The following is a 15,363-nucleotide window of genomic DNA, read 5'->3' as shown; positions in this document are numbered from 1 at the left end:
TTCCTTCACAAGCCCACGTTCCAGGATTTGGTGCTGCAGGCTTGACGGCAGCTGGGAGAGAGGGTCAGATCTGGGTTCCAGAATGACTTCTTCACTGACCACTGTGTGACCCTGGGCACCTCCCTTCCTCTCGCTGAACCTCAGTCTTCCTGTCCAGAACCTGCCATGGTGGGACTAAAGCAGGTTCTCAAATGCTGTTCCATGGAACCCCTAGGGTTCCACAGAGGTGCATTGGGTGGCTGCCAATGCGGTAGAGACGTTGGGTCAACAGCTAGGGTGTCAGCCTCCCACGGAGGAGCTCCTGGGCCATGAGAGGGATGTTAGTGTCAGCTTTGACACATGAGAGGCTCTGAATGTGAAAGGCCAGCCCCACTACCAACTTGTGCGGAGTATGTCAGCGACTGGACATGAGGTGCCTGGCCTCACGGGGCCCAGATCCCTGAGCCAGCTCACTTCTCGGAGCCTCTGGGTCCTCATCTGAAAAATGGGAATAATCCTAGCCCTTAATGCACAGGATTCTTTTGACAGTTAGATAAACTTATCCCTATGATGTAATTAGATGGCGCCTGGCAAAAAAAAAGTAGGTGTGCAGGAAATGCCAGCGACAATTTTTAGTTTCTACTCCCTGGTCCTCAGTCTCCTCATCCATAAAGCAGAAAGAGAGAGACCTGTCTGCCAACATTGCTGCAGGTGTGGAGGTCCCTGGGGTGGCTGTTGGGGAAGTGATGGTGATAATGGTGATTATATTAGTTTCCTAGGGCTGCATAAACTAATTATCACAAACCGTGCAGCTTCAAACGACAGGAATTGATTCTGTCACAGTTCTGGAGGCTGGAAATCTGAAATCAAGGTGTCACCAAGGTTAATTCTTGCTGAGGGGACTAGGGGAGGATCTATTCCGTGTCACTCTCCCAGCTTCTGGTGGTTGCTGGCAGCCTGGGAGTTCCTTGGCTTGTAGACACATCACTTCAATCTCTACGGCCATTGTCACATGGCCTTTTCCTCTCTCCGTCTCTGTGTTTTCACGTGATCCTCTTATAAGGACACAAGCCATGAATTAGAACCCACTCTAATCAGGTATGACCTCATCTTGATTGCATCTGCAAAGACCCTATTTCTAAATAAGGTCACATTCACAGGTACTGGGTTGATAACTTCAACATATATTTTAGGGGGGACACAATTTGACCCACCGCAGTGATGATAGTAAAGTTGGTGGTGTTGGTGGTGGTAATGGTGACTTTGTAAGTGCTAAAGAGCTGTTGTGTTAATGTGGGGAACTTATAATGACTTAGGCCTAAGGGCTGATTCTTAGTTGGGATACTTTTTAATTTTTTTTTTTTTATTTTTTTTATTTATGGCTGTGTTGGGTCTTCGTTTCTGTGCGAGGGCTTTCTCTAGTTGTGGCAAGCGGGGGCCACTCTTCATCGCAGTGCGCGGGCCTCTCACTATCGCGGCCTCTCTTGTTGTGGAGCACAGGCTCCAGACACGCAGGCTCAGTAATTGCGGCTCATGGGCCCAGTTGCTCCGCGGCATGTGGGATCCTCCTAGACCAGGGCACGAACCCGTGTCCCCTGCGTTGGCAGGCAGATTCTCAACCACTGTGCCACCAGGGAAGCCCAGTTGGGATACTTTTGTTGTAAAAGAAAACCCAACTCAAATGGCTTTCTGTTGGCCCATGTAACTGAGAAGTGCAGAGGTAGGGTGGGTGTCAGGTGCGATTTGATCCAGCTGCTCCCCTGGGCCACGTGCACCAGCCATCTCCCTTTGGGACAGTTTAATAGGTACTGACGGCTCCCAAGGCAAGAAGCTCAGTGGTTTGTATGCAGGGATGACAGTATTCTTTTCTCTCATCACTGAAAGAAACGTCTGGAATTCCCTCCAACTGGCAGGATCTAGGTCACATGCTCACCATTGAACCCATCGAGGGGAATGACTTGCACTGATCAGTCTAGGTCTGGGTTGGGCGACGGGTAGGAATTCCGTTAAATGGCCTCGGTCCACCCAGCCCTGACCTTAATGTTGGGGGTGGACTCAGCCAGGTGGAGCCCCTGCTGGGAGCGTCGCGTAGAGGCAGGAAGGAGCATCCTCTACCTGGGACCCACCCTCTCTTGGTTGGGGCTCCACCTGCCCCAAATGTAGGAAGGAGGATGGATGGAGGAGCATTTTCCCACCATGGGGACAGGTGAGAATGTTCTCTGAATTTCCTTAGAAGGGCTTGGAACAAGAGAGGCCTTTGGCAGAAGTTAATTTTCTTTTTTACTTTCATTGTCAAAAATTACATAGGTAATACTTGTTCATCATAGAAAAAGGAAAAAGGCTGGTCGATATCTGGTCAAGTCCAGGTGAATACCCACCTTTCCCCGGACGGGAGGTTCTGGGCATCCGGCTGGCCCTGATGGCCGTTTGGCACTGTGGCCTGCTTCTCCTGCCGTGTCACTGCCCCCACTCTCGGTGGCCCTCTCTGACCCACGTGCTCTTCTCCCACAGGCAGCCCTGGTTTTACGGCTGGGGTTTTAACCTCCCGCGAGGCCAAGCGCTGCTCGAGAAGTGGAACCTCATTCCCGAAGGCGTAGACGTCCTGGTAACCCACGGACCGCCGCTGGGTAAGACTCAGCCGGCCCCACCTCGGCCGGCCGGCCCCGCACACACCTGCTCCTGCTGGGGGAGGACGCAGGGCATGTGGATGCTGGCAGTGGGGGCGTAGCTGGGCCTGTCGAGGGGAGCTGCAGACGGGCTCTGAGTCCAGCTTGCTGGGGCACCAGGGACGGGTCACCCCGTCGTGGTTCTTATTTCCTGAGCACCGACTGTCTGCCGGGGGCTCGATGTGTCACCTCCTCACAGCCGCGCGGTGAGGTCAGATCAACTGCCCCTTTTATACACGTGGTACCTTGGAGCTCTGGGAGGTCAAAAGGCAGGCTGGGCCCCTGACTCTCCAGACCTGAGTCCTGGGGGCTGAATACCACCAAGGTCACTCTCACTGGGCCCCATCCCGTGCCCCCCCACCCCATCAGACCACCCATCCCACAGTCCCCAGGGCCTGTGATCCCACCGCCAGCAGCTTTCCTCCCCGGCCCCTCGGCCCCGCTCTGGCCCAAGCCGATGTCACCGCTCGCCTGGTCTCCGCGTTAGCCTGCCGTCTGCCACCCAGGCCCCTTTCTCAGTCCTCCCCTCTGCCCTTCCTCACACCCCGCTTCCTGCCCCTCAGCTCGTCCCTTTGATTCTACCCCCAAACTGCATTCCAGCTCCCTCCTCTCCTCTCCACCGCTGCTGTCCCCACCTCAGTCCGTGCCAGTGTCTTGTGTCTCTTTGATGACCAGCGTGGTCTCCTCACTGGTCCCCCAGCTCTGAGTCTTGCCCCACTCAGTCCACTCTCCTCACGTCAGTAGGAGGGAATTCTCTGAATGGTCTGTTATGCCATGCCATCCCTCTATAACCCTATGTGGCTCCCTCAGTCCTTAGAATGAAGTCCCCACTCCCAGCAGTCCTGACCAGACCAGCCTCTTCCCCCCAGCCAGTGCCTCCACCAAACCTGTCATCACTCCCTTGGTGTTTGGGGCTGGGCTGGGCTGGGCTTGGCCATGCGGGACCAGGAGCTAACCCGATACAGGGCTTGCCTTGAAGGCTCCAAGATGCCGGGCAGAGGGACACCGAACGGCCAGGCCCAGTGGGACACGGTCAAGGATGAGGGAAGCCTGAGACAGAGATCGTCAGAGGAGGCCCGCAGAGGCTGACAGAAAGGGTGGTCTCAGCATCGGGCCTGGGAGAGGCAGGGAGGGAGGTGGGTGCGGGCAGGACGTCCCAGGTGGGAAGGGCTGTCAGGTGAGGGCCAGTGCAGCTCCAGAGTCATTCGCTCAGATACCTGTTCAGGGAGAAGCTGCCCTGAGCACCTACTGTGTGCCAGACACCCAGCCAGAGCCCTTGGCGCCTCCCTCCACCCTCACAAAGTGCTGAAATGAAGGCTTTCTTACCCCCATTTCCAAACGGAGGGAGCCCCGAGGCCCAGGGCCCTGACGTGGTTTAGGCACAACACGTGGCTTCTAGTGAGGCTCTGAGGCAGGCTTTTTTGCTTCCTCTCTCCCTCCCTCCCTCTCTCCCTCCCTCTCCTCCGTCCCCCTTTCTACCCCTCCATCCACTCCTCCAACAGCATCTCTGGGTTCCTGCTCTCTGGATACCTCACCACGCCTGCTTCACACACAACACACAGCTCCTGTTTTGGGGGCGCCTGTGTGCTCAGCCCAGCCCAGTTGTTGGGTGAATTGTTGAATGTGGCACAGAGAGGTTAAGTGACTTGTCCAAGGTCACACAGCCAGTAGGTAGCAGAGGCTGGGACTTAAACCCAAGTGTCTGCTCCAAGCCTGTTCCCTGCCTACTCCCCGTCTCTCCCCTGCCTACTCCCCGTCTCTCCCCTCTTCTTCCTCGTCTTCCTTCTTCTTTCTCTCCCTCTCTCCCTTCCTCCCTCTCTCCCTCCTTCTTTCTCTCTCTCAGCTCTAAGTCAGGTCCATTGCAGCCTGTCTGATTCTTTGAGTGGCAGGATTCCTCTTCCCCTTCCCAGCAGTTGTAGAAACCTGTTTCTCCCGCCTGAGCAGAGAGGGGCTGAGATGAACCCTAGCTGTCCGCTTAGAGCTATCAGTTGCTCTCCCTTGGTTTGTGTAGCCACGTGAGGATAATAAGCAGCCGCCATATGGACGGCTCCGCGAGGCTGGCGGTGTGAGCAGACCCAGACATGGCCCACGTGCTCGAGGCTGCAGGAGAAGAAGAAGTTTATTTTCATGATTTTGCGATGTTTGTTTAGAAAGTTTCCAACATGGAAATCCTGCTCCCGGGTTCTGCTCTGCTGCCACCTGCTGGGGTGGCCTTGGGCCTCCGCTGTCCCTCTCCGGCCTCAGTTTGCTTCTCTCTGCAATGGGTGGATGCCAGTCTTGAGACCACTTTGAGCATGAATGGTCTGGGGGGCTCACAGCTGTCGAGACTGCTCTGTCCCCACCATGCCTGGCCTACTCGGGCTTTTATAAGTGGGCTCTCTGTGCTGCCCTGCAGGGGAGGAGCCGGGGAAGCAGGGGGGGATGAGGCTGCAAGGCCCCAGGCAGTGCAAGCTGGAACCAGGCTTCCCTCCCTGAGGCTGAGGCAGGGCAGGGTGGGGAGAGCCGGGCAGGCTGGGTCCAGGGCCACTGTGTCTCTGAGATTGCAGAGCTGCGGCCTGGGCCCCGTCATTGCCCTCCTGCTGTCTCCCCTGCCAGGCTTCCTGGACTGGGTCCCCAAGAAGATGCAGCGGGTGGGCTGCGTGGAGCTGCTCAACACGGTGCAAAGGCGCGTCCAGCCGCGGCTGCATGTCTTCGGCCACATCCATGAAGGTCAGCGGGGGCGGGGGCCTTACCTGCAGGGGGGCGGGGCGCCTCATTGGCCCTTCAGGGGGGGCTGTCTCACCTCCCTTGGACCCAGTCACCTCCTCCCTGGCCAGAGGGAAATAGCCCATTTCCTACATACACTTCGTAAACGCCTATCCACGTGTCGGCTGTCAGTTAGCTATTGCTGAAATGTTTTATCACAGGAAGATGGAAGAAAAGTCTGGCAAGACTTAGAAGTAAGTTTTACTTCCTTGGAGCCCTGCAACTCTGCCGTGCCTCCTCCACCATGGGAAGTCTTTGGAGATGGCTGGGGGCTTTTTGGAGGAGGGGACATTTGGATGTGACATGGAGGAGGTGTTAGATTTGGGGGCACACTGTGAGCTCCTACAGGGCACATGGCCCTGTCTTGTTGCTCACACCCCTACGGCCTGGCATACAGTAGGTGTTTAATGGATGGGGAGGGCTGCCTGCCTGCCCAAGGGGCTTTACTGGCATCTCCCCCCACCACCGCCCCCCACACACAGACAGACGTGAGGTTCTGCCTTCTGTCCTGGGGGCAGGACCCCTTGCTATGTCCACATCACCTCGGGGGAGTGGGCAGGGTGGCCATGAAGGTGACTGGTGATGTTGGCTCCAGCCCTGACTGCCCCGGCCTGTCACTGCACAGGGCTTACCTCATTAGACCTCAGGCTTCCTCACTGGAGTCTGATTTCACCAATTTGACAGATCCCTCCTTTTGCTCTTTTTTGAAACTTTATCCCACCTGTCCAAGGCTTCCTGGTCCCATTGTACCCTGCCAGGAAGCACATGGTTTTCCCCCAAGCTTGTCTCCTGGCCTCCTGAACCTCTATCTGCTTTGGGCCAGGGCCCCTGGGACTCACATGGCTTGGTCCACATCAGATCACTTTCCAGCTCAGAAGCAAACAAAGCTCAGACCCTTCCCTCTGCATCGTGCTGTCAGGGGCAGGAGTGATCAGACCTCTCCAGCCCCAAGGAGCTCACAGACTTCTGGGCAACAGATGAGCCATCAAAGGCAGAGTCTGAAAGGTCGTGCGAGAGACGATCAGCTCTTGTGCTGTGGGATAATAATAACGGCTGTCATTTTCTGTAGACCCACTGTGGGCGTGTAGTGCCATCAGATCCAAGGTTGTGTGTGATCCAAACCACACCCCTGCGTGATTGTACAAGAAAAATGCGGGCTCCAAAGAATGGGTAGCCTGCACAGAGGAGGGGAAGTGTCCCTTTTGGTTTGGAGGTGAGCTGAGCTCAGGGTTGAGGAGGATTCTGACCAGTAGATGTGGTGGGAAGAGGGTATGTTTGGGGACAGAGGTGAGGAGAAGAAAGTACATGACAACGATGGTGGTGATGATAATGATGATGGTGATGGTGACGATCATGGTGATGGTGATGACAGTGATGGTGATGATGGAGGTGGTGATGATGATAATGGTGGTGGTGATGATGGTGGTGATGGTGATGATGGAGGTGGTGATGATGATAATGGTGGTGGTGATGATAGTGGTGATGGTGATGATGGAGGTGGTGATGATGATAATGATGGTGGTGATGATGGCGATGGTGATGATAACGATGGTGATGATGGTGATGATGATGATAATGGTGGTGATGATGGCGATGGTGATGATAATGATGGTGATGATGGCGATGATGGAGATGGTGATAGTGATGGTGGTGATGATGATGATGATGGTGATGATGGTGATGATGGAGATGGTGATAGTGACAGTGGTGATGATGATAATGGTGGTGATGATGGCGATGGTGATGATAATGATGGTGATGATGGCGATGATGGAGATGGTGATAGTGACGGTGGTGATGATGGTGATGATGGTGATGATGTCAATGATGATGTCTCACCGTGTGCTTTCCAGGCACTGGGCCAAGCATGTGAATTATTATCTCATTTGCTGCTCACAGCAGGCTTGGGAGGAGCATCTATCATCATCACCATGTATAGATGAAGAGCCTATGCTTGATGGTTTCAGTAGCTCGCCCCAGACATCTTCAGCCCCTTGTGGCTGAGTGCCCTCTGACTACCACACTCACCAGACTGCCCTCACTGCTCCGGGTCCTGGTGTCACCTCTCAGCCCTGACAGCTGTGTGCTTACTTGCTAGGGTATGGAGTCATGGCAGATGGGACAACCACCTATGTGAACGCATCTGTGTGCACCGTGAACTACCAGCCCGTGAACCCACCCATAGTCATCGACCTCCCCACACCACGGAACTCCTGACTGCCCCCACGGCCCCAGTGCTTCCCACCCGCATCAGCTACGTACACCTAGCTGAGAGCACGGACCTCCAACCCCCCTTCCTTTCATGCAGACAGCCCGTCCGGCTGCGGGGACCAGCCCAGCAGGCGGGCTGAGGCCTTGGAATGAAGAAAATCACCCCTGACTCTTCAGCCTTCTGTCATTTGGAGTCAGGACCCTGCAGGTCCGTCAGGGGTTCTGCGCTCATCGCTGATTTCTGCGTGTCCCTTCCGTGTGTTCCTTGTTAAAGGACCTACTGCGCTCGTGGCCCTGTCCTGCTTGGGAAGTGACTGAATCTTTATCCTTCTCAGTTGGACACCCTCGTGGGTTTGGGAAGCCGCTGCTCTTGGACACATTCTGGAAGTTCTGGCACAAAATCTCCTTCTCACTGAGGGTCTGTGTGGCTGCAAGCCTCAGGGTTGGGGGGTGGGTGGGTGTGTCGTAGCCTGAGTGCAGGCAGCCCTTCCATTCCTTCCAGGCCTCCGAGGGAACGATCAGGGACGTCTCAGGAATCGGGCCGCACCTGGCCAGGCCGACCAGCCCTTTGCTTCATGGATCCCCCGTTTTCTTCCTGTGGGCATTTTTGCTGATGTAAACTGTGGCCTGAGCATCCCGGGCACCCGCTCGGAGCCTGGACTTGGGGGGTTGGTTCTACGGAACGAGCCTGATGAGGGCCCAGGACCAGCTGGAGGGTTCCCAAGTCCTGGATGCCCCTGGTCCCCTGGGGGCTGCGCTGCTCTGCAGAACTCAGAAGCCTGGGGGGCTCTGCGGGCCGAGGCTGCCCTGCCCCCTGTACGCGCCCATACGGGTGTGGACACACACGTGCACGCGCGTGCACACACACACACACACACACGTGTGCTCACGCGCCCCTCTTAATTTAATAAAGTGGACCCCGTGGTTCTCATCGCTGCCCTCGACTGGGTTCTGTCCCCCAGTGGGATTTCCCTCGTCCCTCGGATTCTGGCTGCCGTGCCCACAGCCGAAGGAGGCTGAGTGGTTCACAGTCGCGCTGCCGTGTTCCTGGGTGCCAGCCAGCGGCCCCCACAGGAAGATGGCACAGAGACAGAGATGGGCTTGGGCTCCGGCAGCTCCACCCGGGGGGCTTCTTCTTCTTCTTTAAATTAGGACTGGGGGGTTGGGCTGAGTCTCTGATGGACAGAGAACCAGCAGGGCCTCGTTGGGGTGAGGCCAGTGAGGCAGGATTAGCACGTGCAGGGTTAGATTCTGCCTTTATGTAAAATTTGGATATTTTGTTCATCATAGATTTTTTTTCCTGCATTAATTTTGATTTTTAAAAACATCGCATTAAAATAGTATCATTTATCTCGATCTCTGAGTTTTTTGGCGCCCCTTAAGTTGTACACCTGAGAGGAGGGCCCTGCTCACCTCCCCTTAGTCCCAGGCCTGGGGACCAGCATTTGATGAGCCCTTTGCAGATACGATCTCATTTCCAGCAGTCTTGCAAGGTGGGTACTGCTGTGCCCCATTTGGAGATGAGGAGATTGAGATCAGAGAGGTGAGGTAACCTGCCTGAGGGTGCACAGCTCAAAAGAGGCAGAGGCAGGATTTGAACCTTGGTCTCTGGCTTCACAGCCCCTGCTCTCCCACCACCCAAAGCTCCTGCCCTACAAGGCAATGCACGGTCCAAGGCTCTTTTTTTTTTAAGGGTCCTATTCAGCACCTGTCCGGTTCATTTCTCATGGAGAGCCCCTGGAGTCTTGGACAACCCTGTTCTCTGCGCCCAGGATCCCAGGAGACCATGATTCCTTCCCTACTCAAGTGGGGCTCCCCGTGGGGCGAGGGGCACCATCCGGGGAGCCCAGTAGCAGCGCCACGTTGGCCGAGGCCAGCTTTGCTCCGTGGGGTGCAGGGTTTCAGGAATCCTTTTTGGCCCAAGTGGTTCCTGGTAGCCGGGGATGTTTACAGGGTCTCTGGGGACACCTCTGACGCACGGCGTGTGTGTGAATGTGTGGGGTGGAGAGAACTCCAGACCCTTTCAGTAACCTCTACGGAATTTCTATGCGGACCAAGAACTATAAACTTAAAAAAAAAATTTTTTTTTCCTAACGTACCTTCAGAATATGGTGTATTTTTATGTGGAAAATAAAAGTTATGAAGGCAGCTGTTACTTTAAAAGAAAATTCATTAAAAGTCTTTGAGGTATGAAAGATGATGGCATGCTCCTCAATCATTTCGGCATAACTTGATTGTGGCTGTAATTTTTTTTGTCTAGCATGTCAGACAATAAAGTCTTTGTAAAAAGAAAGAGAAGTCCTCCCGGTGCCTCTTCCTCTGTGTCTCTGGGTGTCGTGTGGGGCATGTAGGGGAGGAGTGGCGTCCTCCCGGCCAAGTCCTGAGTCCTGGACTGAGTTCAGAGGCCAAAGACCATCCGTGTGCCAATGACTGGCATCCTTCTGCTTGCTCCAGCTTCCCTCAGAGGAGGATGGCACGTGCAGTTCTGTGCCTTGTTGTGTTCAAATAGCTGGAGCACCTCGTCCCCCCAAAACAGAATATCTCAAAATGGGCTTAGCTCTGGCCTCTTCTCGAAACAGCAAGTTCCGATCCAGCCCTTGTCAAACTAAGGGTCCTGGTGTTGCCCAAGAAAAATACTGGCAGGTATAACAACTCCAGTTCCAAAGCTCCTTATGCTGTAGAAGTTCTGCCATTTTCATCCATCCATCAACCCATCGATCTAGCCACTCATCCATCTACCCAACTGTTCACTTACCCATTGATCAATCCATTGATCCATCCATCCATCCAACCACCATCCATCCAACCACCATCCATCCATCCATCCACTCACCCACCCATCCATCCATCCAGCCCACAAACATTCACTGAGCACCTCTCTTGGACCTGGCTTGGAACAGGGATGTGGCAGTGGTGGTAGTGATAGATTTAGGAGGTAGATTTAGGAGGTAGGGGTGTGCGGAGCCAAGGAGGGTAATGGGTGTTGGCTGCCCGTCATGGAGGGGGCACATGGGGCAGGAAGAACAGGTTGGAGGAAGGGTGTTGAATTCTGTTTGGGATTCATGAGCTGGAGGTGCCCTTGGGTTATGCAGGGGGAGGTGTCCAGTGGCCAGCCGGGGGCGGGGGGTGATAAATGGACCTGGAGGGGAGGAGGCTCTCTGGAGACCTATATTTGTGGGCCATAACCAGAGCCACGGGGCTGGGGGAGCAGGCTGAGGCAGCCCATGATGGCGTCAGCCCTCAATGACCCTCTCCTGTCCTCAGACTGGCCCACCTGTCATATGCCCTTCCAAAGAGCTCCCCTCCACCAGAGCCTCACAGGTGCCTACAACGACCGGTCCTGGGCCTTGGGTCCCCGTCCGTAGCCCGCGGGGAGCAGCTGCTCTGTCTGAGGCACCCCTTCTGCTACGCTCGGCTATTGTGTACCCGAGCAGGGTTCCCGGGCAGGGTCAGGGACGCACCGTGGCTGCCGCCGCCTCTGGCACTGCCGTCACACTGCAAGCGCTGCTTAAGTGCCTGGTACCCGCCCTGCTGATGGGCAGCAGCTGCTAAGCTCTGAGCCGTGTGCTCCTGCTGCCTTCAGTGTAGACGGGCTCTGATGTGTCCGGGGTTTACACAGTGGTGCAGGTGGTTCAGCACTCATGCTTTACAGCCATCTTTCCCCAGGTGCCCCCGGGGCACGATGGGACGATACAGGATGGGGTCCCTGGTGACGCTCCTATTGTCCCTGGGAGCCTGGTGGGCAAATCCAGCGAGCTGCCTCCGCTCCCTCTGCCTCCGCCCTTATGCGGAGCTCGTTCCCAGGGAGCCCAGACCCCAGATGCTTTTTCTTGCAATTCAGCTTCCATGAAGCTGGTCCTTGAACCTCCACCGGGACCAAATTGCCAGGCCTTTTTCTTCCAGGAGACCCCGGCACCACCCTCCTGAACAAGCTAGTAGAGGTGAGAAGCTCTGTGGACCCAGGCTTCACCCAACGCTCTCCCCTAACACCACCCACAGCTCCTAGCTGGGCCCAAACCTGCCTGGCCAGCTGGGGGTCTCGTCACAGAAGATCTTAGACACTCCAGGGGGCCCTCAGCCCCACCCTCCCCTTGAAGGCATGGACTGGGAAGTCCTCCAAGATGTGGGAATTAGACCCTGCTGTCTGGAAGCCCGAGGGGTACTTTGGAAGGCTCATCTGATCCCAGGAAAGAAGCTGAACCCTTCAGCTGCTACATGCTTGGGGCCCAGTGAGTGGCAGACAGTCAGGCTTGAGGACCCCAAGGAAGATCAAACCAGTGTGCAGGGGAGATCAGGGAAAACTTCCTGGAGGGGGAGCCTGGCCGGGCCCTGAACAACAGGAAATGATTTCCGTCTTTAAAAAAAAACCTTTTTATTTTGAAATAATTTTACATTTACAAAGAGCTGTAAAGATGGTACAGAGAGTGCCCACATACCCTTCACTCAGTTTCCCCTAATGTTAACATCTTATATTCCTATGTTACATTTATCAAAACTAAGAGATTAGCAGCAATATAAGACTATTAGATCTTCATTTGGATCTTTTTTTTTTTTAAATAAATTTATTTATTTATTTGGCTGCATTGGGTCTTCGTTGCTGCGCGCGGGCTTTCTCTAGTTCCGGTGAGCGGGGTCTACTCTTCATTGAGGTGCACGGGCTTCTCATTGCGGTGGCTTCTCTTGTTGCGGAGCACAGGCTCTAGGCATGTGGGCTTCAGTAGTTGTGGCACATGGGCTCAGTAGTTGTGGCTCGCGGGCTCTAGAGCACAGGCTCAGTAGTTGTGGTGCACGGGCTTAGTTGCTCCGCGGCATGTGGGATCTTCCTGGCCCAGGGCTTGAACCCGTGTTCCCTGTTTTGGCAGGCAGATTCTTAACCACTGCACTACCAGGGAAGTCCCTGGATCTTTTTCATTAACGTCCCGTCCACGAGACCATGTTGCATTTAGTCATCGTGTTTGCTTAGCCCCCTGTGGTCGGCGATATTTTTTCCCCACCTTTCCTCAATTTTCATGACCTTGAAAGTTTTGAAGAATACTGACTATTTTGTAGACTGCCCCTCAAGTTGGGTTTGTCTGATGATTTCTCATGATTTGTCTGGGGTTATGTGCGGAGGTGATGTGACCTTCTCAAGGCATCATATCTGGGGTAACATTAGACCACCGTGACTTATCACTGTGGATGCTAATCTTGATCACATGGTTATGGGATGTCTGCCAGGTTTCTCCACTATAAAGATCCTAGTTTTCCTTTTCCATACTCAGTTTGTTAGAAATGAGTCACTAGTCCAGCTCACACTCAAGGAGAGGGGAATGAAGCATCAAAGAATGTGGACATATGATAAAATCACCACATTAATTAATACCTATTTGGAGGAGACATTTCAAGGCTATGCAAACCTCCTAAAGTTTTGCCCACTAATTTTAGCGTCCATCCGTGTATCTTGCCTGGAGCAATGGTTACTGTGGTGTTCTCATGATGATTTTCTATTTCTTTTTCCCTCCTACATTTATTATTTGGAATTGTTCTGTAAGGGAGATTTGTCCCTTCTCTGTCATTTATTTATAGCAGCATGGATATTCTTTAGGTTAGAATCTCATGCTATCATTTATTTCATTGGTCAAATTGTTCTAACTTTGTCCATTTGGGAGCCCTTTCAAATTGGCTCCTGTGTTCTTTTGACATATTCCTATTTTTTTGTTTGTTCGTTTGTTTGTTTCACTTTCTTGCTTTCTGCTCCAGGCTCACCTTGTATTTCTCTTGCCCCAGTGCTAGTATCAGCCATTTCTCCATAGAGTTCTGGCTCCTTTTATTTAGAAACTAAGATCTGAATTGTAGGTGGACTGGTTGCTACTATCACTATTTCTAGACCCTCTTAGTGGACAGAGCTAGGAAATATTTGTAGTATACTAATCCATGTATACATACACTTATCTATCCCTGCCTCTGTATCCGTCCGTCCATCCATCCACCTATCATCTATTTATCTTAAAATAAGCATTAGCTCATACTGACAGCCTCCCCTCTGACGCTAAGCCAGCAATGCAGAATTTACTCTTGCCTTGCTGCCTTGCCCATTTGTAACTTTTTTCTTTGACGATCAGAAGCCTGGCTCCCATATCTACAATCAGTTTAGGTATTTGTTTGACCCTAGGATACCTACAAAGCACAGAGTCTCAGAACTGCTGATCTGTACCCCTGTAAGAAACATGGTTACCAACCAGAGTACAGGGTTCACGTGCAATCTTTTTGTCTTTAGCTTTACAGTCTAAACTCTGTTTTCCAAGGTTAAATTGGTCCGCTCCTTTCCCCCCACCTAATCAGTGAGGTTTTGTCATATATTTGCAATACAATTAGATCCTTCAGTCACAGTCTGCATTCCATCCTGAGACTCCCTGACACGCTGATTGGCTGTTTCAAGTTTGCATACAATAGAGTTCACTCTTTGTAATGTACAGTTCTAAGGGTTTTGACAAATATTTAGAGTTATGTATCCACCACACCAGTACTATAGGAAATAGTTCCATCACCTGAAAAATTCCTTTATTTGGCCCCTTTTCAATCATACCGTTTTCCAAAACAGCTGTATGCTTTTGTAATCCCTCTGGCAATAAATGAGTTTTCCTGTTGGTCCACATCCTCACCGGAATTTGGTATTGTCAATTAAAAAATTTTAACCAAATCTAAAAAAAGGCTACAAATGAATCTATCTACAAAACAGAAATAGAGTTACAGATGTAGAAAATAAACTATGGTTACCTGGGGTTAAGGGGGAGGGGAGGGATAAATTGGAAGATTGGGATTGACACATACACACTACTCTATATAAAATAGATAACTAATAAGAATCTACTGTATAGCACAGGGAACTCTACTCAATACTCTGTAATGGCCTATATGGGAAAAGAATCTAAAAAACAGTGGATATATGTATATGTATAACAGATTCACTTTGCTGTATACCTGAAACTAACACAACACTGTAAATCAACTATACCCCCCAAAAAAATTTTTTTAAAAATTTAAAAATTTTAACCATTTGAGTATGTTATATCTCATTGTGGTTTTAATTTCCATTTCCCTAATGACTAATAATGTTGAACATCTTTTTATATGTTTATTTGCCATATTTCTTTTGTGAAGCATCTGTTCAGATCTTTTGTGCCCTTCTTTAAAAACTAGGTTGTTTTTTTTCTTGTTTTTGAATTTTAAAGTTCTTTAGGCACTGGATACAAGTCCTTAATTGAATACGTGATTTGCAAATCTTTTCTTCCAGTCTGTAGGTTGTCTTTGTATACTCTTAACAGTTTCTCAGAGCAAAAATTTTTAATTTTCATAAAGTCCAGTTTATCGATTTTTTCTTTTATAGATTGTGTTTTTGGTGTAGCACATTGACAAACCCAAGGTCATGCAGATTTTCTCTGACGTTTTCTTGTAGAAGTTTTATGTTTACATTTGGGTCTATAATGCATTTTGAGTTAATTTCTGTGTAAGGTGTGAGGTATGTGACAAGTTTCATGTTTTTTCAAATGGACACTATTTTTCCACGGAATTGCCTTTGCACATTTGTCAAAAATCAGTTGACTATGTTTGTGTGGGTTTATTTCTGGGCTTTCTATTTTGTTCCATTGATCTAGAGGTCTGTGATTTTTGTCAAAATCATATTCTCCTGATTACTATAATTTTATGGGTAAATCTTGAAGTTGGGTAGTATGGGTGCTTCAATTTTGTTCTTTTTCAGTTGTTTTGGCTAATTTAGCTCCTT

General features: G+C 51.7%; 1 protein-coding gene across 6 annotated transcripts in view; it reads left to right on the top strand.

Annotated features, from left to right (window-relative positions):
* The window catches only part of MPPED1 (metallophosphoesterase domain containing 1), a 102,888-nt gene that overhangs the window by 68,276 nt on the left and 19,249 nt on the right, over nucleotides 1-15,363 (top strand). For 4 of the 6 annotated variants that reach the window (XM_082420548.1, XM_082420543.1, XM_082420544.1 and 1 more), the window contains 3 exons: nucleotides 2,491-2,606; nucleotides 5,241-5,354; nucleotides 7,489-7,706. In XM_082420548.1, the coding sequence (XP_082276674.1) occupies nucleotides 2,491-2,606; nucleotides 5,241-5,354; nucleotides 7,489-7,607 (349 nt within the window). In that variant the 3' untranslated portion in view covers nucleotides 7,608-7,706. Of the gene's footprint in view, nucleotides 1-2,490; nucleotides 2,607-5,240; nucleotides 5,355-7,488; nucleotides 10,806-15,363 lie in introns of those variants that run through there. The other 2 variants (XM_082420546.1, XM_082420545.1) reach the window with 2 other exon arrangements.

The sequence above is a fragment of the Balaenoptera physalus genome, assembly GCF_965194825.1.
Source record: "Balaenoptera physalus genome assembly, chromosome: 13".
Classification (NCBI taxonomy): domain Eukaryota; kingdom Metazoa; phylum Chordata; class Mammalia; order Artiodactyla; family Balaenopteridae; genus Balaenoptera; species Balaenoptera physalus.
Note: the sequence above shows the minus strand (reverse complement) of the source record. Positions and strands in the feature narration are given on the sequence as shown.